The sequence below is a fragment of the Carettochelys insculpta genome, chromosome 17 (genome assembly GCF_033958435.1).
Source record: "Carettochelys insculpta isolate YL-2023 chromosome 17, ASM3395843v1, whole genome shotgun sequence".
In the NCBI taxonomy this organism is placed as follows: Eukaryota; Metazoa; Chordata; order Testudines; family Carettochelyidae; genus Carettochelys; species Carettochelys insculpta.
This window is the reverse complement of record NC_134153.1, coordinates 22,769,650-22,797,629: the sequence shown is the minus strand read 5'-3', so window position 1 is coordinate 22,797,629 and position 27,980 is coordinate 22,769,650. Positions and strand designations below refer to the sequence as shown.

Below are 27,980 nucleotides of genomic sequence, written 5' to 3'. Positions count from 1 at the left end.
GCCTCTGACACTGACAGAGCTGATAAGCAAGGTTTAAGCCTGCAGTGTACATGACAAGGAAAGCCCAAACGCTGCAGAAGGAGGCGCTGGTAATATAAAGCAGTGTTCTTCCCATTTTTAATAGTATAAACAAGAAATTTAACACTACATGGTTTTAGTAGGCAGTAATTACATTTTTCAGGTCATACACAAAGTTCCTCAGCACCTGTAATTAGATCCTAAAGGCCTTTTGAAAAGAGTCTTGGTAGTCCGTCATGTTCCACGATGACATCTTGAGCTTGCACAGGCTCATCGGTTGTGGACTCACATGTGGCTGAAGAGTCCAAGCCTTGAAAAGCATGGAAATTCACAGTAGAGGCAAGGGAATTGTCCTGGCTTTGTCAGTGCAGCTGCTGCTGTTGCTTTCCTCCTCGCACGTCCATCAATCAGGTGTATGAGTTGCTGCTCTTCGAAGTTGTCATACGCCTGCCATACAAGAGCACGCCAGTTTGTTCGGTCTTTTGCATACTGCTCTAGCTGCTTTGGATTTAATCCAACATGAGCAATGTTGGCCTTTATGGAGTCTTTATACCTCTTGCAAGGCCCACCTCGATTCCTTTTGTCTTGGGAGAGTTCTCCATAGGGGAGGTGCTTAGGGATTCTTGACTCCATTCATATGATGTGCCCTGTCCAGTGAAGCTGGGGTTTCAGAATGATGCCTTCAATACTTGTGGTTCCTGCTCTGTCACGGACTTCCAGGGTCGTGACTCTGTCCTGCCACTGAATGTGCAGTATTGATACAATTGCACCTATAGTAGCAGTTGGAAGTTCTGTGATAAGATATGCGGCCTCAGAACTGGGCTGGTCAACCATCAATGGACTCACAAATAGGAGGGTGACATGAAGACATTGTACTTGTTATTAAGTGACTGCCAGAACAAGAAGAGAGTGATTAAATATATAAATGGAGATAAACATCTCATAGAACTGGAAGAGACCTTGGTAGGTCATCAAATCCAGTCCCCTGCCCTCTTAGCAGGACCAAACAGCATTCTCCCTGCCACCATTTTTTTTTTTTTTTTTAAATCTATTTGCCCCAGATCCCTAAATGGCCCTCCTCAAGCATTGAGCTTGCAACCCTTGGTTTGACAGGCTTATGATCAAACCACTGAGCTGTCCCTCCTCGGTTGAAGAGTTATTCTTCCCTTCTTAAAAGAAAAATTGAGACAAGGTACTGCTGCAGTCCAACCCATTCACACTGCAGTAATGATAGCCGTAACTAAGCTAGTGGGTAAGCGTCTATTACAGGCATGGATAGGTGAGGTTTTGTGGCCTGCGATGCAGAGTTCATCAGACTAGGTACGTATCATGACAATCCTTTGACCTTTAATTCTATCACGGCTTGATATTTGTGGCCAATGTACAATATCTAGGTAAAACTCCTCAAATGCATTGCCAGTAAGAACAGCCATTAAAACTCCAGAGAGGAAGTGGTTAAACCCAGGTAGCAATACATAATTTACACCTTATCACCTATACACAATCTGACACCTCTGCTTCATAACTAACTCCCTTCCAGGCAACAAGCCAACACATGAACTGGGTATGTGCAAGATCACAATACACAACCTAATTTCCCTTTCATCTCATACCTTTCCTGTATAAACACAATAAAGACTTTACCCCCTACTTTTACGCCTCCAGGTAATACATCTTAATCCAGCACTGAGAGTGAAGTTCATCTTGTGCATTTGAGCTCAGCAGTGAAGAACTTAGTGTGCATGGTAACTGGTATTCTGAATTTGAGCCGCTGGCTGTGAAGCTGGAGAGTATTTGAGCGATAAGGTGCATCAGTTAAGAATGATCAAAAGCAGGCAGGAGAGGGAGGGATGACAGCGGTGCATTAGCACTTGCCTACATCCTCAACCTAACTGTTCTGTATGGGCTCCGCAAGGGTATCTCCTGTCCTCTGAGCCATAGCAGCAGAACAACCGGCTTCTCCTTCAAGCTCAGCACAGAGCAGCCCGAGCTGCTCACATCTCCACTTTCATACCATGACCTAGGCTGGTGTACAAGGACCAAGGGATCAGTGGGGCCATGTAACAAGAAAGCCCTCCCACTATGGTTTAATGACGCATGGAATTCCCTTTTCTTGAAAGCCATTGCAGGTCTACGGACTTAAAGCAAGGAAAATACCGCTGGCTCCCCCGCCCCCCCCGGTTTCTCCTCCCATACTTTAAGAACTGCCATACCGCGTCAAGTCATTAGGTCCATCAAGCCCAGTATCCTGTCTTCCAACAGTGGCCAATGCCAGGTGCCCCAGAAGGAATGAACAGAACAGGTTATCATCGTGATCAATTCCCTGTCGCCCATTTCCAGCCTCTCACAAACAGAAGCTAGGGACACCATTCATGCCCATCCTGGCTAACAGCCATTGAAATACATTTACTTTCCTGTCCCCACCACATACCTGTTTGCTCCACTGCCTCCCCTCACAAGGCTGTCTCAGATTCCCAGGGGCAAGGCTGGGAAGGTCTCATTCATGAGACAGGCAGATCAGCACCAGCAAACAGCAGTAGCTGACACTTATGAAGCTCTGCCATCTACTTAAAAATAGCTACACTTATCTGGGTAAAAAGTAGGAAGTAGACCGTATAAATGCTGCAGCAAGAGTTGGGGATGTAAGCCCAGACGTACCTATAAAGGGTGAAGAAACTGACAGAATACCTGAAACTCCAGTTACACATACTGTTAAATCATTCAAAGCAAAATTAGTGCTTGGCCCACAAATAGCTAGATTTTAACACTGTGCTTCTCTAGTAGAGAAGGTAGAGTAAGTGAATGGAGAGGGAAAGACAGGTCAGTACCATTAGTGTGACAAGAAAGTGTTAAAGCAGACTGCCTATCTTAATGGGCAAGGCGTACAGAACCTCAAAAAGTAAATGTATGGAGTTCTCTGCATCTTCTCAAACCTCTCCTTATGTTAAAGTTATAACTACAGCGGTTACAACTGAATCTACTATATCGAATCCTCAAGGACACAAAAGAAAAACTTGTACATGGCAGCACTAGTAGCCACATTAGCTCTCCCCTGTAGTCAACTCAATTTCCTTGAAGTTTAAGGGAAGAAACAAGGATAAAAGATTTAGAATAAACTTCACTAGTGTTCTTCCCCTTTGGAGTGTGAATGTATGTTGAGACAGCACTTTGAGAAAGGGACCTTCAGAGACTTGAGGGAGAATTGTTTTGCGAACTCATACACCTACAGAATTCTTTTTAAATGGAGCTGAGGTAACTTGAGTCTCCCATTAGTTGTTGTTCTCCCTAATGTTCTAAACATTAGAACAGTACAAATACAACGGATGGTTTGTACGTGGATGGAATTTATATGCCAATACTCTTTCAAAAGAGTCGCATCTGACAAAGTGGGTATTTGCCCACAAAAGCTTAGGCTCAAAAAAAAAAAAAATTCCATTAATCCATAGGGTGCCACAGAACTTCTCATTTTTGTGGATACAGACTAACAGCTACCCCCTGATACTTCCAAAGTAGCACATGCTGAGCTGTAACATCAAAAATTCCTCCAGCACTAATACTATACCTTGCTTTCAGGAAAAACTTGCCAAGAGACATTCTGCCCTTCACAATTTTGTCACATGCATCTGTAAACACCAAATTAGTTCCATCTTTTATATAGCAAAAAGGCTGTTACAACAGTTATGAAGATAAAGTAGGATGGACTGCCTTTTCCATTCCTAGCCAAGCTACTTCCAGAGTTTCCAGATCATAAAATAATTTGATTGTTACTGTTCAGTAGGACTTAAAGCATCACATTTTCAGAAAGTGGCCTCCATTTGCATTTAATGTTGTGCATACACCCGCACATTTAATTTTCATGCATTACCACGGATGCCTGCGTGTACTGCAAGTTTTATTAGATGTGCACACAGCTAACAATGTACAAAAATGCAAACAGAAGCCTGGTTGAGGCCCAGTTGGAAAGCACGCCCTACATTTACGAGTTTTAGATTATTCGCAATATAAAGCTTCATAGGTCTAGTCAGCCGTGAGGAAAGAGGAGGGGAAGGAAGGCCATTTGCCTTAACAGAAATTGTTTATCTCCAGATACCAGAAAAAACGTCTGGAGTGCTGAAGTAACTTGGGTAGAGAGCTCAAGTTTCTTTCATAGAGAAATAAGTGCCTTTATGCCCCAGTCACATAGGCACTTGAAAAATTGACCTTATGCTACTGATCACACCAGAAATGAGTAGAGGAGACTGTGGGCAGAAGAGGGATTTAAGAAACGGAAAGATTTTTTTTCTTTTTTGGGTGACAATTATAAGATTGGGTGAACCATGACAAGTATGAATTATGAAAATGTGAATTATGCTTTTATACAATTATCAAAAATGCTTAATCATGTTTATGAATATCCCAATACATACTGTTTGGGACCAGAGATTCAAACTCCATGTACAAACGTCTATCCTGAGAGATCATTAGGTTAGCACAGTACGAAGTAGTGTAATTGCAAAGTATGTGACATAATATAATTTGGGAAAGAAAGAATTACACTACACCCAGGCATTCAGGCAAGCTAGCACAAATGTGAAACATAAGGAAAAGCAACACTATTAATTTCTTAGTTCAACTTATAAACATACCCTCGACTGACTGACCTCTCCCTCCCTTCCAAAACTCTTGAGCTCTGTCTTGCAGAGCTTTTGTGATGGAGATTATATATTGTTGAAATTCCCAGAGACTGACTCATAAGGGCATACAGTGCTCTCAGCATCTCCTATGCCAGCGTCATTACAAGTCAGATAGCAACCTAACACTAGTACCCAGGGCAGTATCTTGTGTGTATTAGCCATCAACTGAAGAGGTTATTGCAATAGATTTTGTTCATATATTGTGTTTTCAACCATTACCGTATTCAATGACTCACAGTAAGTTATATAAGGATGTTTGTAATTCCATTTTTTCCACCCTTCTGTCCCCCCAGCATGAAAACGCACAGGCCTGAGCCTAACAGTGATCTCTACTACAACGCGAGTGCTGTAGAAGAGTTTTTCATTTTCTTAGTGAAAGGAATGAGTTTAGTATTTGTACTACTTAATTCCACAAGAGTCAACAGGCCACATAGAGTTCAAATTCTGGATATAATTATAATGAGGTGGTGATTCTGCTACCACAATTTTCTGTTGCCACAAATGTGACAGAGATAACAGACCAAAAGGAACTGAAAATTTTTTTATTCACTTTTGAATTTTTACACTTCCTGATTATTTTGTGTAAGGTGAAACCAGAACTGTTTAAAAGACATACACAAATCTAGTACATCAATAACCAGGTATTTCTTTTTGCTATACTATTCTTACAACCACGTGTGCTAGCAATATAACCATCACAGAAGCAAACTTTAGGCAGAATACTGGTCAGTAAAAACAAAGCGAAAAGAGCTACCAGATATACAGACAGGCTCGGTTCCACATTCATCACTACTGCATTTATCAAGCGCCAAGTATTAACTGCACTATTTGTTCAGCTAGTAGAAGGGAGTTGTAAAATCAGTGCATGAAATTCTCTCTCCAGCAGAAAGATGGATAAACAGATGGCTTCTATAACTAGGTGAAGTGGTAGAGGGATGATACTGCGAGACTGATAGATGACTAATCGTAATCTTTTCCACTGCATCACTCATGCAACTCTTATTAGGTCTTATTTAATTTGACTTGTTTGGGAACACAACTAAATGAGAACATTGAGTTTTGATATCACAAGTTCCTAATATGCCTTATAAATCTGTACGGTCCACATTCCAGCAAGAAGTAATGGGAAATCTTGAAAATTTAAGCCAGATCCTGGTACTACCTCAAAGTGGCAGACAAAGATCTGAAGATTACAGCAGCATTGGCAACTCTCAAATGTCCGAGACACCTGTCATTCACTAGCACACTCATGTCTCTCCATCACCCTCACATCACCTATAACCTACAAAAAATGGAACATATGTAGAAGTCCAGAATATTTGTAATGAAGTTTAAAAAGCAGGTGAGAGGGTGAGGATGAACATCAATTCAATGGGAGGAAGATATCTATAAAGTGAATTCAAAGATGACAGTCAAATATTAGAAATTTTTCTCAGAGTTCAAAGTGGGAATACCCAAGTTAAGTTTTTAATTCTCCTAAGCGAAATGCAATCTTTGCATGCTTTTACTTTAAACAGTGTAATCCAAAAACTTATAAGGCCATTTATACAACATTGGTCTTTTCCTGTTGCAAACTGACAGTAGTGCACTAAGGAATTTCACTACTAAAGAACAGTCCAAGTAATAACTAGGTAATTTATTGCTGTGGGAAAGGGGTTTTAAGTCATGCATGTTATAGGAGCACTGCACTGGACCATTTTTCAAAGTCAAACCCCAATTACTTGTCAATGTAGAGTTTAGAAATCAAGCTGCTATCCTCTCAACAACTGAACCCTCGAAAGAGTAAGCTTAATTAAAGTGAGCTTTTGACTGAAGTGGTGCACAAAACTTGATTAAAATGTCTTCCGAGTGTGCATGTTAAACTAACTCACCGAAGTGTGTTACTGAACTGGAATGCCATACAATGGACTGTTTTCCTTCCATGCTCCAGTGTCACAATATAATTTTTATAACTTTCTGTACAACTTTACAACAGAATTGTACTTCGACTATTTGAGAGCCAGATTAAGCTTTCCAGAGTTACATACTTAATGTCTAGTTTCTACCAGGAAGAGTTTTGTAAAGTCAACTGCAATCACAAAACCCATAAATCACAGTGCTGAGTTAAAAATAGAGAGACAGTAATCATAATTGCAAATGTTCATAATCAGAAAGTTCAGAATGAAGTTGTATGACCAATCTTCGTTTTAAGTACACAGAACACCAACCAATTGTTTTTACCCCACAGACAGTTTTTGCTACGTTGAGGTTGTGAAAGTCGATGTACTATTCTTTTTGCTTGTCGCACAAAGGGATATATGTGTAGGATACAGAGTGACATTGAACATATAGTGAAGCGTGACAGCCATTAGTTCTCTCCCTCCCCAGCATCCCCTTCATCGCCCTGGTTTTCCGATGTCCATAGCTGTAAGAAAATACAAACATGTTTATGCTGAAAGCATGCAGTTAATTACATTTGTCAGAAAAGGGGAGATGGGGGTAATTAGCTGTAAGTTGTGCAGTTTTCTTAATGGAAGAGTATTACATGATAAACTAAATGGCAAATAATAATGAACTAAACACAGAAGGCTGGATAGAGGCTTAGGAACAGGAAGCAAATGAAACTCATAGGCAGTATCACTGGAGAAAGATTGCTTTTGGGGAACTGTCAACAAAAGGGTTCTCTGCAATCAGTTGTTATTGAAAAAAGGAACAGGGACCAGTGCTAGTACAGCAACTGCTGTTTGGTGTAACAAAGGATTTGGCTCTCAGATAGGTCCAATTACATCACGTTGGTGTGGTTGTTTCTTCAGAACAGAAGTGGCTTGTAAAGCAGAGAAACATATAAAACTCTCACGACAAAGCCTATTAATTGGACCCTGAAAGTCTAACATTTATAACAGTGACATGTTTAAAGCATAGTAGCTGGTTCCAATGATACTTACAGTAAGGTTGTCCCTAAGTAGTTGCATGATCAGAGTGCTGTCTTTGTAAGACTCTTCATTCAGTGTGTCCAGCTCAGCTATGGCTTCATCAAAAGCCTGAAATAAGCAAGAGACAGATTAAAAGAACAAAGGCACCAGATTTTCACATTCTGCGCTCATCTGCATTTGATTTCATTTACACTAATATTTTTTCGCTGATATTTCATTTAAAATTCAGTGACAAAAACACTGACTAGGAGTGTTTTTCCAGCACCCAAAAGAGAACAGCAGCACCCAGGCTTAACCACAAAAAGGTGAAGACCAGGCCACTTGTAATGAATTCTTCCAGTTGATATTTGATTCATTACATGAGTTTTAAGATTAATTCTTGAACCAGCCCTAATTTCCAAGTCAGCTTAAAACACCCAAGAAGTGAGTGCACTCACTCCCACAGAATGGACTGTTCCAGGTGGCTCAAAAACAATCCAGGCAATTACACAGCAGCATTGTCAGACAAGTTCCACAGTGTTTTCACTAAAAATGGAGTGTGCAAAGGTTTGAGTTAGTGATGGGGGCAAGTAAGGATAAAACCGAAGGCATCTTCAGGGTCGTATCTGCTGCATATAGAAAGGTGAGTAAAGAAATAGCAAACAGTCTGACAGTGGGAGAAAATGTACTTTTCACTAAAGACTAATATGACCACAGTTGCCATCAACTTGTTTTATACAATTTTGTATCATTGTTGAAGTGGTATGCTTCACAGCTGCCATAAATTTAGGCACCTTTTTTCTATGTAACTATTTCTAGCAGGTCACATTTCTTAAGCAGATTGATTTAGAGCCCAATAACTTCAAAAGCGGAACTAACACCAAGTGCTATGCAAGAGAAAAATCTCTTCTTGTTACAACACACTAGGACCCTAAGCAAATACACTGTACATATATGCTAACTAACTCTTAATGCCATCATCATTCAAGCCATTATTTGACAGGTTTTCAAAAGAAGCAGGTAGAGGTGAAGTGGCAAAAGTACTACATGAAGCTATTCAGCTCTCACAAAGAGATTCGGTCTAACCTTAGGAAAAAGTAAAAGACAAAATTAACTCACTTACCATCTATTTGGGCACAAGTGAACCATCAAATAGTTTAACACCAATCAAGCCAAAATGGTTTTGGCCTCGAAAGAGAAATTGGATGTTATGCAAGAGTACTGGTAAAGTCATGCTGGAAAAGTGGCCCTATCACATTTTTGAAGTATGCTCAACTAAAGACACTTTATTAATTGCAGGTTTGGGAGCTCTAGATTAAATTTCCAAAGCAAGTACTTCCTGGGACAATCCTGTGAGTGTGAAGAGGGCGGCATGTTTTAATCCTCAGTGGGCCACTTTCAACAGTCAATTGAGTATTATGTTTCTGCTACCTAATGTGAAAAAATATTAAGATACAGATATGACTATGAAAGGAGGCCAGCACCTCTGAGGCAGGCACCCTGCCCCCGACTGAATACTCTTGAGGGAGAATCTAATTGCTTTTACAAAAACAGATCACTCAAATCTACCATCAGAGGTAGTACTATACACCTTTAATAACTGTCACCTTCAATAGTTTCCTCCCCTTCCCCCAGACAAAAATATCGATGAGTCTGCTTACCGTTTTTGCCAGACTACAGGCTTTCTCGGGGGAATTTAATATCTCATAGTAAAAGACAGAGAAATTGAGAGCCAGACCAAGCCGAATGGGGTGTGTAGGTTGCATCTCTTTCTTGCTAATTTCAAATGCCTCCTGGTAAGCCTGCTGAGAGTTTGATACCGTTGCTGCAAAAAGAGATTTTAGTAAGATTAATGCATGGTAAGTCACTGCATCTCTTACTTTAGCCTCTTGTGTTTAAAGCAAGGTTTATTAACACCTTAGCCTGTGCAATTTAGAAACGTTGGACATCAGGTAACAATTAGAATTTAATAAATATCTACATGGAAAAACCAAGCACAGAAGGATTACCTACAATAATTTTAGTGGTAAATGTCCCTGAATAAACTAAGCTATTAATGCAGGAGTGCTCAGAAGATTTGAAATGCAATAATTTACACAAAGAGTAAAAAATCATCATATAAGTCCTGTAGTTACTCCTGTTGAACTCAAACCGCCTTTGTTTAAAAACTAGATGCCAACAGAGGGACAGGAAAGGTGTGGTAGGTAAATGAATACAAAAAAAACTCCACCTTGCAAATGTGGCCCCCAAATGAAAAGCCGAAATAGGAGACATTCACCTCAAGCTCCACCCCAGAGGCTTGAGGGGCCAGGGCTAGTAGAGATCTCAGCCCCCTCGGGCTCTGGTATGATATAAAAAATGAAGGGGTCAGTGCACAAGATGGGGTAACATGGAGTGGGCTGGGGTGTGGATGTAGGGTTTGGCAGGAGACAGGATGCAGGAGTGGGCTGAGAGTGAACGTGCTGGTTCTGGGTAGGACATAGGTTGCGGGAGCAGGCTTGAGATGAGGGTGTGGGGCCTGAAAGGGGGTGCTGGAGAAGGAAGGTACAGGAGGAGTTTGGGGGGTGTGAAGTCTGGAAGGGAAGGGGGACTGGAACAAATGCACATTGCTTTGCATGGTTCTCCATGCTTCAGAAAAGTGCTCCCACCAGCACCGCCCCCCACCTCTCCCACTGTCTGCGATTCAACCAATAGGAACGGAGGACATATGGGGGAGAGGGAGGGAGAGAGAGGAGTTCTGGCATGAAGTGCTTCTTGGTAGCTCAGGAGCTGCTTCTCCCTGCCCCCAACCAGGCAGAGTCTGTAGGCTGGATCCATCCATGCCTTGCCTGGATCTGGCCCATGAGCCTTGGGGCTCCTGCTCCATAGTGGCACAAGACAGTTGGTGCAGGTGCTCCAGCCATGGCGCCCCTGACATGGCTGGAGTGCCAGTGCTGAGCTCCAAGCCTCACTGTGGGCTACAGGTTTCCCACCCATGCTTTAATGCTGCTAACAAGGAAGCATCCAAGAGGCAACCTCTTGTCCTAAGCTCCTTGGGTTAAAAATTGTGAGCACACTGGAAATGTGAGTTCCCTTTGCCCAATCTGATGGGTAGCACAGCAAGCTCTACAATGAATGCCTAGCCCTCTGATTCTGCTTCATGAGCTCCACTGACTGCCCACTGACTTCCAGGCAGAGTTCAAGATGTTAGTTTTAACCTAGAGAACTCTACTTGTTGTAGAACTTGAGAATCCACCTATCAAACTATGATACCACATTTGCAATCAGTAAAGTTACTTCAGCTAGATCCCAATACAATTAGGAGGGTGCTACTGGTAGGACATTTTCCATGGGAAAATATTGTCTTCCTCTTCTCAGGCTACCAGACCTTGGATCTACTGAACTTTCAGACAGCTGGCAAAGCCTTTTCAGGTATGGGGTGAGAGACAATTGTGAGGAGAGTAGACTGAGGGATGGCAGTGTGGTTGGCATGTAATTTGGAGACCCAGCTAATACTTTTTTTGGACATGTGAGGCTATTGATCGCTGCTATGACACTGGCAGACTAGGCACCAGCTCATGCTGAAGTGCCAGGCCTATTCACTTATATATTAGCATAGCTCAAAGTGATTGTTAAAAGTACAAGAGGATATTTAGTCTTGGATGTTACCATCTCAGAAGCATTAAAGCAGGGGTGGGAACTATGGCTGCTACTGACATTGTTTTATCTGTAGCCTGATATAGGGTAGTAGCAAACACTTACATTGTGTATACCGCTGTAACTCAATGACCCATCAAATGAGAAAAGCCTGCTAGAATGCAAACGAACAACTAATAGAAAAGAGTTAACCCCAAAGCAAGTGATCATTGTGTGTGATGATCAGCAATCAGAGAGTTAAAATGCATTCCGCAATGTCCAAAAAGAGGCATGGGTAGTGACACTGTCAACGTGTTTTCTGTGAGAAGCTGTAACTATGGACTGATAGAAAGATCTTGCATGTTTGAATTAGTATAGGGAAGTTTATCAAATGCAAAGCAGAGATTATGTGGTGTGATTTTTGATTTTAGAGACCTCCTATTACAAAGTCCAGTTTTCTCTGGGTGATAAGATAGTCCCTTTAGGCTCTCCAGTCTATCTGTAACTCCATGGTAAGATTCTACAGTGACCTAGTAGCTCACATTTGTCACTGGTTTGATGAAATCTAATTATAGAACATACCACCAGCCTGAGGCGTCTGCCCTGGTTTTAGACAGTCTGCCCTGTAGAAGGGACTCCCAACAGCACGACAAGAGTATCCCCACTGTACATGGGCAAACTTTTCTCTTCATACTTCATTCTGCTTTGCGGCCTTTGACTTCTGATCTGCTATGTGCGTGTGTGTGTATATAGATAAAATATTTTTATATATATATATATATATATATATATATAAAAATATTTTAAGTCCACCTACTTTGTTTGCTGTCCCCAGATGCCACCTCTGAAAGGTATCTGAAGTAATCGCCTTTCATTTTCAAATAGAAGACCTTGCTTTCTGGCTGTGTGGCATTGACAATAAGGTACTTATCCAGGAGTTCCTGAAAGAGGAAGTATCACAGAATTACATAAATGTATTTGTCTAGAAAAATCATAGGCATGATAAAGCTTTAACTACCATAATAAGCAGAGCATTTAACATGTTAATGCAACTTGTAAGTGTATGCACATAAAGCATGTTACGTGCTATCAATGTTTGGAGAAAAATCCACTAGGAAGCAGAAAACTGGCCCTATACAATTCATTTCTGCAGAATTTCAGCTCTCAAAAAGCTGACAAACCACCTGATTGTGAGGACAACCTTTCATAAGTTAACTGATGCAGTGCTGTGTTCAGGAGTCTGCAGGTACAGTGCTCCAGCACCTCCGCTGCTTGTCGTAACTGTGCTGCCGTTTGCCAGGGAGCATTACATAAGTCCGAGGACTTTCACTGCTGCTGTTTAAAACTGTGGACAGCAATGAAGTTGTCTACATCTATGAATAGCAGAGGCGACAGCGCTTGCATATTGATCTCTACACATGAGATTTTTGAGACAATCAGCCCTGATATCCTTAAGCCTCCCTGGCAATTGCTGCAATGCTAATTGCTATTATTTTTGATGTTGGATTATTACCAGAACATCATTGCAGATATCCTGCAATTCAGCTTCAATTTTCTCACGATACTCTCTCCCCATTTGTTGTTTCTTCTCATTCCGCTCTGTTTTCTGTTCAATGCTGGAAATCACACGCCAGGAAGATCGACGGGCACCAACCACATTTTTATAGGCAACAGAGAGCAGATTCCTTTCTTCGTTGGACAGTTCATGTCCTTGCTCAGTGACAGCCTTCATAGCAGCAGCCATGTCATCATAGCGCTCTGCCTGTTCGGCCAGTTTGGCTTTCTGTACCAGCTCACTTTTATCCATGGCTATTCCTAAAAAGGAGAGAAAAAATAATTTGTCTTGATTGCAAAGGCTGTAGTAAATGAATGTAAGGTATGTGATATAAGTCCTGATCTTTAATGAGTGGGATGTTTGTTGTGTTCTTGATCAATGTAGCGAGTTACTAGCAGGAGTTTAACTTTCTATTTTGGTTATTTCACTAAAAGCAGCATCTTCTCATGCATTTACAAATCACAACCAATCATTATCCTCTCAAATGGGACATAACATCAGTATTAATGTCTGTTTGGGAGAGAGACCTATCTGGTTAGACTTCTACAGTCCTCATATCACCACAACATCTAACAATACTCACATTCAAACGCTTGTCAAAAAAGAAAGCCAGAACTTTTTCATGTTACTTTATCACCCAGTACTCTTCATGACAGAAATTATGTTCTTAGAGTAAGAGTATCTGAAATCCTGGACAGCTCCTGGTGTCCTGGAACAGCCCAGCCCTTCTTCACTTTGTAAAATGCAATGTTTTGGCTGATACTTGAAAACAACAAAATAAAGTAAGAGCGTTTGGCATCAGAAAAAATGTTTTTATACTGCCATGCCAGGAACATTATTTTTATATCTGTGTTCCTCTACAAATGAGATTTTTGAGACAAACACCCTGATATCCTGCAACATTTTCCTTGTCAATCACATTTTAATACAGATATGGAAGGAAAATGTCACATCGGCCCCATCCTAGCATGCAATTGTGAAATAACTGCTTATATGGAAACAAAGACATTCCTCTCTTTTGAAATTCAATTTAGCAGCTGGAAAAAGGTCAGGCATATCCAACTCTCCACTGAGCACAGTTTAAGAACATATGCCTGAAAACAGTAGATGCTGAATTAATAAGGAAAATTGCTTTTCCTCACTGCTATGTTCTATACAAAGCATATGGTGACATGCACACACCTAAGTCTGAGCAAAGGAATTGCGTGGTGTATTCCCGACACCTTATGGATTTTCTATTCCATGAGCCACTGGATCTATACAGATTTGTTGCTGAAAGTAGCAATCCTAGAGTATGTCTTTACTACAGGGAAGATCAACCTTGCTGTGGTCCATCTTCTGCAGTTCGATTCAGTACACCCAGCAGGGACACGCTAAATCCAACTTTGAGAGCACCTGCACCAGCACCAGTATTCCTGTGCCATATCCCCGTCCCCCATTTAGGAGTAAGGGAGGCGTCGACAGGAGAGTTTTTTTGCAGATTGCGTGGATGGTGGCAAAAACTGATTTTAGATAAGTCGACTCCAGCTTCACAATTCTCACAGCTGGATTTGCGTATCTAAACTCTATTTTAGCTCCTAATGTAGACCTGACCCTAGACAAGGAAGTCTTCTTGCCCACATGTAATTAAAGTTCTGCATTAAGTCTAGTTCTGCTCCAGCACGGTTTTTTAAAAAGTGACAAATTCCACTGATTTAAGGTTCCAAACTGATATTAAGATTGCCACTCTCCCCTAAGACAAACAGGTAGCAGCACAGAGTTCACTCACATTACTTCATCATCATAGCTCTGTCTTTACCAGGAAGAATCTGCTCTAGGGAGAGACAATAGTTGGTTTGTATCACTGGCTACTGCAGACTACAAGAGAGCTTGTCCCTGAACCTCCCAAGGAACCAGTGAGGCCTGATTTATGTCAGAAGACTGATGCAGATTGAATTGCATCATGACATCTCACAGGAGATCAAATGTAGCTATAAATTTGTAGTTGTGGCTACCTACCTAAGCAACACAAAAGACAACTAAGGTGCCAACAGAGGGATTTTTTTGTGGGGGTGGGGGGGATGCACACACAAGCTAGAGGTGTGATTTCCCTACTCACGTACACATGCTTTGCTAGCTTTCACTGAATATACCTGCATGGAGAATGAGCAGCTCTCATTGAGTACACACAGCATGGATAACGGCAGCAGAGGCATGACTTAGCCATGATGAGGCATGCATGAGGTTCAGATGGATTGTACTCAAAACAGCTAAACCAGGCCTCCATTGCCACTCATTCTACTGCAGCTCTGGTGCTGTTTATATTTGTCCTAGCCTGACAAGGGCTAGCACAAGCATGAATACATGAGCCAGGGAATCATACCCCTAAGCCCGGAGTGTAGACACAGCTTTCATAAATACACTGCCTAGTAAAAATGTAGGTTGAAAAGACAGATTATTCAAATAGAAACATCTTTTGGTCACTATAGGTTGCAACTCTAAAATCTAGTACTCTTTGTTCTAGCAACATCCATGGTCCTGCTGCACCAGCGAGCCCTGGTGGCCTGAGTGGGGGCTAGCTAGCAGTCAGGCCAGGCTGGTGGCCAGGGAGCCAGATGAAGCCAGGAAATGGCTGAGGCTAGGGGTGGGCCCATGGTTAGAGGCCAGCAATGGACACTGACCTCTCTTAGTCCAGCAAAATCCCTGGTCTGGGACCACTCAGATCCTGAGGGTGCCGGACTAGGAGGTGCAACCTATATTTATTACCAGCATGAACCAGTTCAGGAAAACAAGCAATGAAGAGATACAATGCTCTGTATTCCAAGTCAACAGCCATCTACCACCTTCTTGCAACATCCCGAACTGCTAGACCTTTAATTATGAAATGACGAATTCAGTCCACATGCACAACACAGTAACTAACTAGTTCATAACTGGAGATCCATGCTTTTACCCAATTCCCAAAACTTTCAGCTACCTTGAAGATCAAAGTATGTCTATAAAATAGTATGTTATACTCTATGAAAGCCAGCCATAAGTACTAAAACATCCTCACTTAACTGTATGACTCCAATATCCTCAAAACCAGCACTGCTTCTTGATACATTTTCATTGCAGGCACCTCTTGGTTTTCAAGCAGTTTACACAATACCGTTATCATACAATATAAGTGTTTGTTTTGAAAAATAAACTGCATGTTGAAATTTAGGGACAAGCCAGTTTCCTTCTCATGGACAAGTCAATCAGTAAGGCAGTTTCCATATTGTCATTTAAAATTTTTGAGTTATATTCTGCCTGTACTTGCCAAGTAGCACAGCACAAGTAGCACTGTGAACCACAAAACAAATCACCTGTGCAGAGTTCAGATTAAGAACTAAGGAGAGTTTATTAACATGATGCCAACATGACAATTCCCTGCGCACCAGTCAGTGGGCTCACCTGGGGCACACCAGGGAAAGCAAAGAAGGGAACATAGACAAGTACAGAAGAAACTTTGAAAATATGGACAGTTCAGCTCAAACACTAGGGCAAGACCCACAGAACATGTTATCTGTTCTTAGTTATCTGACTGAAAAAATTGCGTATACACCTTAAAGACAGCTCACACTACTCACTAAAAGTGTTTCACTTCCTCAGGAAGAACTTCATTAATTGTGCATATTTCATCAGCATTTGGGATTCTAGTACAGGAGACTCAATTTATGCATTGATTTGACTATTTCTACTTGTCCTAGAACCTGTCATTGTTCATAGGGTTGCTACAAAAGTATGAAGTGCTGTTCGATGAATCAAATTTTACATAATTCAAAAACCACAAAGTTGTCTTCCAGTAAGAAAGGCACAAAATGTGAGTATTATGGCAGTACACACCTACCATTATTCTTATTCAAGGGTTCACTATATAAAGAAACACAATATCTAGATTCTCCATTGCTTACCTTGTTTGAAGCTTGGAGAAGGGCTTTGCAGAGCTATGATGACTTGGGCTCCATAAGAGGGAAGTGTTTGCCAGAAAGAAAAAAGACACAAGGAAAGGAGTGATATTTGAAAAAAGAGCCACTAGCAGTTATAGCTGGTCCCTCCCAGAAAGGAGATGGAAGTTATGTCTTCATAACAATAGATTAGCATACCATAGCCAGAAACATGCATCTCTGGGATGCCTATAAAATAAGCTGGACTTTTTCTTAGGCTACAAGTGGAAGTCACCAGTGGCAATTATCTGAAACTAAGAGCAGTATATTCAACAACTATAGTGGGAGTGACAGGAATCGCCTTAGGTAGCATTGATACAGTAGGGTCGTGACATTTGCAAGGGTTTAGCATTGAGAACCCTCGCAAATGTTCAGTTTTCACGAATACAGAACACCTGCTGGGGCTCAGGATACTCCCTGGCCCTGCTGCAGGTCCCCACCTCAAAGGTCCATGGGCCCCAGAGCTGCTCCCAACACTGCCCAGCATCTCTCCCACCCTGCAGCACGGGTGACCAGGGGAGCGGGACTTGGCAGGCTCCCAGGCTCTGGTATGCGGGTGGCTCTGGGCAGCAGTGGGGGAGGCAGAGCCCAATGGCAGGGCTGCAGGGAGCCATTCAATGGCTGGGCCATACCCCCGGCTGGAGACACTGCTGGGCACTCTGCTCTACATAAGCCAGGTCGACTTCCAGATCAGATACCACAGCCTCATGACCCAGCCTCCCCGCCATGCTGCTCCACTCCGCCTACAGCCCTGGTGGGTCCGGGGTCCCCGGCCTCCACCCCTCTGCCATGTCAGTGACCCCATGTGGGCCCCTTCAACAGTACGTTGGGCAGACGGGGAGAAGAGCTGTTCAGAAGCTTGCTCTGCCTTCAGAGCCCAGCACAGGAAAAATGAAACTGATTCAATAATTGAATTTGCGATTGTTAAATTCACAAATGTTGTGACCTTCCTGTACTTTTACGGGAGGAGTGAGGGGTGCTGTCGCAAGATGATCATGGAAGAGTTTGAGAACAAAGCTTGCTATTTCTTAGCAGAAAGTGGTCATATTCAAGACTCTGCTATTCTGAGTTAAGAGCCTGACAAACCAGTGCTTAGAACCCCTCCAAAAGGTAATGGATACTGCCTCTGACCAAGAATGCCAGCAAGCTGTGTTTTTAAAGCCAGTAAGCACTCAGACACCAGAACTTTGAATCTAATACTCCCATGTATTAACCACTGAAGCTATCATCCACTTCCCATTCCTGCGAGCTGAGGAAAACATCTACATCTTGCCTAGCCTAGGCTCCAACAATACAACCATCTCAAAAGATTTCAAAGGAACTGAAATGTGTCTACGAGGCAATTAAAAGGTTTCAGCTGCGTTTTCTTGCTCATGGAGACGTGAGCTGGATTGGATTTCTTTCTAATAAATGTACTACCATAGGTAGGCATCCGTAAAATGCACTGGCTTGTAGCTGCCCCAGACTCCTTTGGGTGAGAGGGTAGTGAGAAGGAGAAAGGCACAAGCATTTTAAAAAGAGCACTCAAGGTCAAAGTAAACCCACAGGACTTGCAAGCAAGGCCAGAAGCAGGGAATTTTGGATTTATGTAAACTGTAATGACAGTTGTGAGAAAACATTTAGATACTCAATACTTGTCACCAGATTACGACAGCTCTGCGATAAACTACATTTTGAGCCCAAGCTACTTGACAGCAATCATTACTGCACTTATAGGTTTTACAGCTTTCAGTCTTCAGGAGCTAGTTGAGACTAACCATCAAATCAGATCAGAGGTAACTGCATTTAAACACTTTAGAAGGAAGATAAAAAAACTGGCACTAAAAAATATCTAACTTACATAACATATTGAACTGGCAAAACAGCAATAATTCTTCATTGTTGTGGTCTGCTTTCAATGACTTCTTTTAACACTCAGTCGGCCAGTGATCCATATTTTAGAGTTTTAATGCTTGGTATTTAGAAATAATTAGACAAACATTTCTCTATCAGAAGAGATTTGGGGGAAAAAAGGAATGCAATAACTGGTTTGACAAATGTGTCAATAAGGAGTCACAGTGTTCCGTCTAAATCTTTCCTAACTCTGTTCAGAATTAATTGTGTTATGTGCAACAATATGGAGGTCAGGTATGACGCGCCACCTTCATAATGGTGCAAATAACAAAATTCACGTGGTGGGGATAGGGTCAAGAGGTTCTGAGTGTGGAAGGAGGCTCAGGCCTTAGACAGAAGGTTGGGGTGCAAGGCTGTGAGGGCTCTGGCTAATGGTGCAGGCTCTGGAGTGGGGCCTGAGGAGGCCAGTAGAGTTTCATTACCTAATAAATAATTGTGGTAAGATGCTACAGGGATGCTTGTTTTTTGTGACTGCCTATGTAAAAGTATCCAAAGAACCCTGAATGACAGGACTGGCGCTGAACTGAGTGGTTTACTGAGAATAGGGGCTGCTGTTTGAACAACCTGCCCTACCAGGTAACCTTTAAAACAGAAAATTCACGCTTAAAGAACCCACCCAACTAGTTCTCCAGCAGTCCCAAGTAGCTCCAGGCAGCCCTTTAAAGCTGAACTAAAGATCAACATAATTGCACTTAAAAAAAAGAGCAAGCCGCTGAGATTCTCTCTCAGGAAGCTGAAACAAGGGGTTGTCCCAGTAAAAACTAATCCCACTCAGGTGCCTCTGAAACATGAGTCTCATCTTGCTCCTGCTGGGAGACGCTGACAATGTGGTTGGGAATGTGGCTGGGATATTCCAGTGCTCCCAGTGGATGGTGGACCCCAGGGAGCTCGAGGGCTGGCAGCACAGGTCAAGTGAGCCAACGCAGGCCATGAAGGGAAGCAGCAGCAGCCACAGCACAGGGTAGGGCAGTGGGGGAAAATGATGCTGATCCACTGGCTACGACAGAGACTGCTGGGGCAGGGAGGCAGGCAGTGCAGCACAGGAGCACAGCACAGCTGTGCACAGAAGCTATGGGGAAGCAGCACAGGGGGCCCCCAGGTGTGTGTGTGTGCTCCCCCCCGCCTCCCCAGTTTGCACACCTCTGGGTTAATGCACTAACCTTTCACTTTTGGAGACATTCATTTCAATCCATATTTGATCACCGTGTAGGTTTGTTAGTTTCAGACTCATCTCCATTTATTCTCATCACAAAACTCCTATGAGATTTAGGACAAGAAGAGCAGCCTAATACTGAAGATATTGGCAGGTCTGTCTACCAAATGCAAACAGCACCTCCCCATATCTTGTTTGATTTTTAACTAGTGACACTAACGTGGCAATTCACCCCAACATAAAGTGTATTAATTACATCACATCCCACACTCCAGTTCCATAAATTTGGAGACTAGATGTGCATTCAAAAAGGAGACAGCTCCCTTCAAAACAAATGGAAAAGTTTCCTTCATGAGTCAGTCATGTTCAGGTTAATGGAAGAACAACTGCAGTATTGACAAGAGAGTCTGAATGATACAGATGACATCCACCATGCAGTTCCCAAAACAAGCATCACTGCTGATGGGTACTCTTTGAAGGGAATGGAATCAACGTGTTCCTCATCTATAACAAATTAAATACAAAAGCTCATTTGCCTTTTAATACCAGGTTTCTTCCTTAGCTAGAGTTGTGTTCTCTATCTTGGCCTAGAGATGTAGGAGTGGTGATGAAGAACATTGGAAACTAAATATAGGTTACGCTCTGACATCAGCATTTCTCATTCCTTTCCTTCCACAATCGAAAAATCTCCATTCATCATTCCAAGCTAATGGCAAAATTGAGTGCTCCTTTTTATATACTAGTAGAATGTGACATAACAGGAAATTGTACATTCCCAGGAAGATTTTACTCAAGCACAGAAAGCTACACTTCTCCTCTATCATCACAAAGTCAAACTGACCAGTAAGATGCAATTTGTGCACCTCACCACTTTCAACAGGCAGCACAACACACGGAATATCTTGCTCAACCTTGTGTCATGCAGCCTCACTCTTCCAAAACCCTCAACAAATCCCATTTCTTTCAGCTAGCTTTGCAATGTGACCGCCACTTAGGGCAGGAGTGTGGAACCTTTGGATCAGGTGCCACTGACCCAGGTGATACACATGAGAAGCAAAAAACTAGACCAAAACCCTCACTGATCAGGCCCCCAAGTGAGAGGAAAAAAATAAAGATACACTCACCTCACTCCTCTCAAGCTCCAGCCCCATGCGGGGAGGGCCAATGCTCAGGGCTTACACCATGGCTGGATTAGCTCTTCTGGGGATGCAGAGCTAGTAGATTAGGTGAGGCTCCATAGGCTCTGGGGTGTGGCCAAAAAGGAGGGGTTCAGTGTGAGGGAACAAGCTGAGAGGGAGCAGGAGTGGGCTGCAGGAAGGGTACTGAGGCACTTATGCAGCGCAACTCCCAGAGAAAGTGGGGCAGTGGCACAGGTTGTGCCACACCACGCCACACTTACAGGCACTGCTCCCCAGTGCTCTCCTTGGCCACGATTCACAGTCAGTGGGAGCGATGGGGGGGGGGGGGGAGCCTACAAGCAAGTAGGTGTCCATGGGGATTTGAGAGGGAGAGTCATGTGGACAATCCATGCAGAGTCATGGACCCTTCACCTGTTCTCAGCCAGGCAGAAAGTCTGGGGAGTGGGGACGGCTCTTGGACCCCTTCCCCACCCCAGAGGCAGGTGGAAGGTCCTCCGTGGCTCCCCCACAGTTCTCTGGCTGGGTTCCACACTGACCCAGACAGAAGACAATAGGGGAGACCTGTGGAAACACCAGGAGGTTGCTTGAGCTCAGCCCAGGGCAGGTGGAAGGTCCACCCTAGATCCCATAGTCGGCATCAAAGCTCTCTCCAATCTGGATATGACCAGGGGCTGCTGGGAACTGCAGCTCATCCCTGGTAAGAGCCAGCCAGACATCTGTGCTGAACTGTGGTAAACCTTCCACCTGCTCTGGATGGGGGCGCCTAATCAATCCCTCGCCATGTTCCTACATCCCCCACTCCAAACTTCTGTCTACCGCAAGTGGAGGGACACCAGCTCCCAATACAGCTCTCCCCAAGCAGGTTCTGGTGACGTGGGTCAGACCCGCAGCCCAGCCACAATAAGAACCATACAGGCAGCTGTGTGAAGCAGTGGCAGACCATCAACTCTACCCCCACCACTTATGGGAGGTGGAGGGACCCAGGCACCCTACAACTGCTAGTATGGTTCTCCCAGATCCTAACTCTGGCATGGAGTCAGAGGGAGAAAGGAGTGCTCAGAGCTGCAGCCTGGCCACAGTAAGAGCTTTGGGGAGCCATTGCAGACCATCCACCTACTCTGTGCATAGGGCCCAATCAGCCCCCAGCTCCTGCACCTGCCCCCCAGGCGGCCCACCCAGGGCAAGGGGAAGATACAAGCCCCAGTTCTTCAGAACTGCCTGATGAACTCTTACAGTCAAGAGCTCTACACAGGTACAGAATTTGTATCCGCACCCAGACGCTACCTACAGCAACAGTTCACAGATATCCACATCACAGGTATGGATATCCACAGATATACCCATAGATTTGCAGGGCTCTATGTACAGGCATACTCAAACTAGTTTTCATCTAGCTAGTTAGCTAAAGAGTCACGTCAGCATAGGCTAAGCATTGAGTGCAAGCCCTCCAAGACACTAGATACGCATTCAAGTGATGATCCCATCTCACTGCCGTTTCACTGTTATTTTTAATAAGTCAGTTAGAACCAGGTATGGCTACATGTGCTGCAGCCAAATATCTCCAGCACTTGGTAAGTGTAACCAAAAAGAGTGTCTTTTTGCAGCTGTGTGTGTACTTCCAAAGTCAATTAAGCAAAACTGGACAAAGGCACCCCATCAACACAGTAAAAATGTTCACATGTGGAGCTAGCGCAGAATAGATACTGTACATTAGCTATTCTAGGCTATTTCCCCATGCAGCCAAATCTGTAGATTGAGAACTCCTTGGAGTCATTTTGTCCAAACTATCATGCATATCTGTAGTGCTAGATAAATAAAGTACAGTTGCAAGTGGAAAGAGGAAGGCATACAGTGTCCTTAACATCATTAGATTTTCGTTCCAACTACCACAATCATTTTTGACTACAGTCCAGATGAAAGCAGCAAGTTTCCAAAAAACAACAACAAATCCCTCTTCCTTCAGGTGTAAACATACCAAAATAAATATTTTCATATTACAATAAATCACCTTTGTTAATAAGAACATAAAAGTATTTACACTACAGAATGGGATAAGACTAGGGAAAAATAAAGTCATAACGCTACAATGCTTTAGTTTTAATGTAATGTATATTGGAGTCCTAGCTTTAGATACCAAGAACGTAGTTCTAAACCTTACTTATGTTGCAACTCAGTTTCCTAGTCTGTCTGAACACACAACAAAAACCACATACAACGTCCTCTGTTTCAAATATTGTGAGAACCAAAATTGCAGGTCACGAGTTGGTGCACGAACAAAAACGTGCAAGTCTGCACTGGACCACTTTTGCTTTAATGCCACTACACTTCATTCATTCCAAATTCAAAAGCTGTGTATCGCAAATGCAAAATCTAATCTAAATATGGTGATATGACTAGAATACTTCATTTGCAATCAGCTATTTTGCAAAGTGCCTACTGCTTTTGGATCTAAAACACAAAAATAAATGGTATTGTCTCCCCCTGGAATATAAGAGGGAGAATGAATTTATACCTTCAAGTTTTGTTTGTTTTTAAATGGACTCTGTCCTGGAGAACTATCAAAAATATACATCCTCTAAATCAAGTGCACTGAGGCAGTTTGTGAGATTTCTAATTTAGGTAACCTAACCACACCTAAAGCTATAAAAGTTTTACAGCCTTATAAGTGTTTGCAAACTACTGAAGTTACATGTGCAGTATTATCTGGCTTTTAAAATATTATATATTGTTCAATTTGCTTCCTTGTTAAGAACTTCAAAAAGACCAAATGAAATACATTAATAGTTTAGCTGGAATTTCACTCAGGATATATACTCTTACTTCTAGCACATTAGTGATGCATCACTGATACTTGTGTTTTGTAAGAGAACATCTGTAGACTAGATCAAAGCAGTTTATAGGTTTTATCTAAGGAGTCTTACAAATTGTGCCTCATGCCTGACCCACTATTTCCTCCTACTGCCCTCCCCATATTTTGTTCTGCTTTGTGCTACAGAAGAGACTAGTAATAAATAACATACCATCTTTATTATTTGTATTACTGTAGCAGCTAGGAGACTTACTCAAGAACCAGGACTCCACAGGACTAGGCATAGCATCTGTGCATCTACACCTGCCCACGAGTCTATAAAAATGCCAGGATAGCACCCTTACCTGCTCCCTATTTGGCTGACAACACCATAAGTACCTACGTAAAAAGGATACTATGAAGTGCCACGGAAATTATTTCCATCTCCCCAACACAGCAGGAATATTTTATTTAAGGGGGATCAGATTCCTAAGCTGCAGGCGTTGCCTGGGTGGAGCAGCTTGGAGGGGGGCTGCCTGCGCACGCTGCTGGGCATCGCGGCCCACGGCAGAGAGATCGCAGAAAGCCTTTGGAAGGCGAGGCCTAGAACGGGACTGACCCTGCCAGGGAGAGACTCATTTCCCAGCCGGCAGGAGCCGAAGGGCCTTTGTAATCACGGCCAAGGAAACAGCCCCTGCCAGCGACGCCTGCTGCACACACACAGGTGTGCGAAGCCAGCCCAGCCTCGCCCTCGGGGGAGAGGGTGACTCAGCCTGGGTGGGGCTGGACTCGGAAGGCGGTGCCGCCAGTGCCAGCTCCGGCCCTGCAGCAGTCTGGGGGAGGGGGAGCAGGGCACACCGTTACCTGGACGGCTCCCCGCAGAGACCCGGGGCGGGGGGCGCCTGCGAAGCTCCGCGCCCGCTGAAGGCCTCCGCCGCTGCCTGCCCCTCCCTTCCAGCCCGGAGAGGGAGGAGCTGGGCCGGCCGAGGCTGGGGGACCGGCCCCCTCCTACCTCCGCGAGCCCCGGGGCCTGTCGGGCCACGCTACACCCACCTCCCCCAGCGGGGGGTGAGGAGAAGGGGCGAGGCTCCGAGATGTCCTCGTGGCCCCCGCCACCGTGCGCCGCTCCGGAGATGGGCCCGAGACCCTCACCTGGCGGGGGGGGGGAGGGCTCACACCTCGGTCCCGAGCAGCTCAGGAGACTCCGAGCGCGGCAGCCGCTGCGCTCCCACACACACCCTGCGGCTCCTGCACCCACTTCCGGTACCATGCCACGCCCCTTCCGGTGCCGGGACACACCCTCTTCTCCCTATTGGGCTGTCGGGACCGCGGTGCTGGGTGCGTGCAGGGGTGGGGAGGAAACCTCTCGGCAGCTATGGCAACGGGGGAGGGCCGGGGAGAGTGTAGCTGGGGGGGCTCAGAGGGGTGGGGTAGGAGGGGGGAATGGGGGGCAGGGAAGAGGTGGGGTTGCAGGGAGGCTGAGTGGGGGAGAGGAGTGGGATAAGGGGGGCAGGGAGGCTGAGGGGTGGGGTAGGAGGGGGGACAATGGGGAGCAGGGAAGCGATGGGGTTTTAGGGAGGCTAAGTGGAAAGGGGTCAATGTGGAAGGAGTAGCGGGGTGGTAGAGAAGAGTGGGTAGTCGGGGGGGCTGGGAAGGGCTGGGGTGATTGAGACACTGTGGAGGTCAAAAGGAGGTGACAACATCACTGATCTGCAAAACTCAGACCTGCGCTTTGGACATTGTTTCCGACGCTCTTCCCCCGCCCACTTCCCTGTGCCTTAATAGTGTGTCCAGTCTCCGGCCTTTCCCTTCTGCCTATGCTCCTCATCCTCTCCCATCTCAGCTGTCTTAGCCTCTTATCTGGCCTCCCCTTCTTCAGCCCTACTCCTCTCACTCCATGCAGATCACTGCTGCTCAACCATCTTCCTGGTTCAATTCTTTTATTTCCCTTCCCCCAAGCTTCAAATCCCTCCCCTGGCTCCCCGTTTCCATCAAATAAAAACACAAGTTGAAAGTCTGTACCTTCAAGGCTCTTCACAAGTTAGCTCCCCCACTTATTATTTTCTGAGCTCATTTATAACTGTCTCATACACTCCATCAGAGCTAGCAAACTCCATTAGCTGCCTGTCTGCTCTCCCATAAGTCTGCCATGCTGCCCTATATGTATAAACAGCCCTCTTCAGATTGATTTGTGTAGCCATTTTCCTTCCAAATCCTTCTAATGCAACTCCTTTGGTAAATTGCCTAATGATAATGGCTAGACAGGTGTCCTCTTAGCAATTCACTAACATCACATCTCTTGCTATTTCTTTTAAACTTTTCAAACTGAGCACTGTGCTACAATCAACATTATGTTCCTAGTAGTCACCTTTTTCCCTACCTCCATTATGTTCTTCATCTACATACACAGTCTTTCTTCTGTTTAGATTGTAAACTCTATGTCCTGTATGGTTGTTCTGCATTCAGCACAGAGGAGCATTGATTCTGTCAGGGCTCCTGACCACTGCTGTATTATAAGAGTAATAGCAAGATGGGGTGGAAGTATAGGAAAAGTGTGGAGGATGGCAGGGATGTCACTGTCTGAGTTGTAGCAGAAGCAGCTCCTCTCAGCCTGGAATGAATTGTCTACATCAATGGGCCCAACTTTTCATTCCTGTGGTTGAGGGGGGTCCGACCAACCTGTCCAATATCATCCAAACTGATGGAAATATCAGTTATGTTCATATTAAAAAAAAAAAACCCTTTCGGCATGAGTAAGAAAATAAGTATGTTGAATGTAAAAATGTTATTAATTGGTATATGAATGTGAATACACACACATAAAAACAGTAATATATTTCAACATTTTTAATGAGATGGATGAGCCTGAGACCCAGCACCCAACCATGCTGGACCCCGCTTACTAAATTTCCCCACCCCTAGGGGGGCCGCCTCCCACTTTGTGCAATTTGTAACTGTCAGAAGACATACAAAACAGAGGAAGTTTTCAGCAATTAAATCTAAGGGGGCGTGTGACCTATCTAGGCAAACACGTGACCCCACATGCCCCCAGATGCTTCATCTGTGAAAGCAGTACATCAAGAAAGATATTAATCCGTAATTTGCATACAGTATTAATAATATCTGCATATTTACTAAAGTAGAGCAATTCAGCATTGTATACCTGTATGCCTGAAAATACCTTTGTGTGGTGCTCCAAGTAACTGTATATAATGTCAGACCTCTGACCCCTTTCTCAGGAAATGGTCAAAACACTTGTTTGTAGTGGTATAGGTGGACAGAAATTTGTTCTTTTGTTGCCAGTAATGTAACCTATTTTTGTTAGTCTACAGGATCTTTAGTGCCTTTCCTTGTCACTAACTTCGCTTAACAATAGCAATGATCAAATTACACAATAGTCCTGTAATCATAGGTAGGTTGCTATCATATGTAAAGAAGATACACAGTGTTTGTAAGCAGTACTGCTGATCCATGCGATTTCCAGCAGATGGCACAAGTGTCTTATACATTAATCAGATCTGTGCTGACCTTTCTCAGTAACAAAAGGCATTTGAGGAAGTATAATGCCTTCGGAAGGTGTAAAAATGAGCCTGCAGTTTAGAGCAGAACACTGTACCTATACTGGTTAATAATCTTAGTTTTTGTTTACTCAGGTATTATGGTTGAGCACTGTACAAGAACTTGAAGAGAATCATCCATCAGAGTGTAGAGAATCCTGTTAGCCAAAGTGAGTATTTGTGGAGAACAAGACCCATAAGCAGAGTACCCAGATCCTTGCCTTAGCTGATTTGTTTATCTACCTGCTTGGGAGCTAAACTATTTCTCTTTAGATGCGTGGTTACCTGCTGTGGAATGGATAGAGGTCATCCAGTGAAATTTAAAACACTTTTCAAAAGAATCAAACACTCTTTTTGTCCTTGACTTGGTAATCATCTCAGAGGGATAGCTGTGCTAGTCTGTAGCTTCAAAACAACAACAACAGCAAAAAAAACAAGCACTCCTGGAGCACCTTTAAGGCTAACAAGAATCTGATGAAGTGGGTCTTACCCTCGAAAGCTCATTACCCAATAAATAAAATTGTTAGTCTTTACATTGCTACAGCACTGCTTGCTTTTTTATTTTGATGGATTTTTTGTTTTTTTTAATCTGTTTTTAAATTATGCCCCTCTCTGGCCCACCCAGTGTACCTCTCATACTCCTCCATTCCGTTTAAAACTGCACTATCAAGCTCATCTGCCTCTCCCACTCTTCTGACCATTTCAAACCTTGTTAGTCCCTGCTCTGCCTTCACTTCTGCCACTAATT

General features: G+C 43.7%; 1 protein-coding gene across 4 annotated transcripts; it reads right to left on the bottom strand.

Annotated features, from left to right (window-relative positions):
- Window positions 1–100: 100 nt before the first annotated feature.
- Window positions 101–24,938, bottom strand: YWHAB (tyrosine 3-monooxygenase/tryptophan 5-monooxygenase activation protein beta). 4 transcript variants are annotated; one of them, XM_075011446.1, is made up of 6 exons: window positions 24,828–24,893; window positions 12,711–13,012; window positions 12,015–12,138; window positions 9,244–9,407; window positions 7,616–7,711; window positions 101–908 (listed from the first exon to the last, which is right to left on the bottom strand). In XM_075011446.1, exons 2-6 carry the CDS (start codon window positions 13,002–13,004, stop codon window positions 861–863), a joined length of 726 nt encoding a protein of 241 aa, XP_074867547.1. In that variant the 5' UTR covers window positions 13,005–13,012; window positions 24,828–24,893; the 3' UTR covers window positions 101–860. The 4 variants fall into 4 exon arrangements, with proteins under 4 accessions (XP_074867547.1, XP_074867544.1, XP_074867543.1 ...); XM_075011443.1 differs by lacking the exon at window positions 101–908 and adding an exon at window positions 5,219–7,095 and having other exon boundaries at window positions 24,854–24,938; XM_075011442.1 differs by lacking the exon at window positions 101–908 and adding an exon at window positions 5,219–7,095.
- Window positions 24,939–27,980: the final 3,042 nt, after the last annotated feature.

Excerpts from the sequence above, each read along its gene's own strand:
- YWHAB (XM_075011443.1), bottom strand. The coding sequence starts at position 13,004 with ATGGATAAAAGTGAGCTGGTACAGAAAGCCAAACTGGCCGAACAGGCA. Across the intron at positions 12,139-12,710 it reads ATATCTGCAATGATGTTCTG|GAACTCCTGGATAAGTACCT; the intron begins GTAATAATCCAA and ends TTCCTCTTTCAG. Across the intron at positions 7,712-9,243 it reads CCTGTAGTCTGGCAAAAACG|GCTTTTGATGAAGCCATAGC; the intron begins GTAAGCAGACTC and ends TGCTTATTTCAG.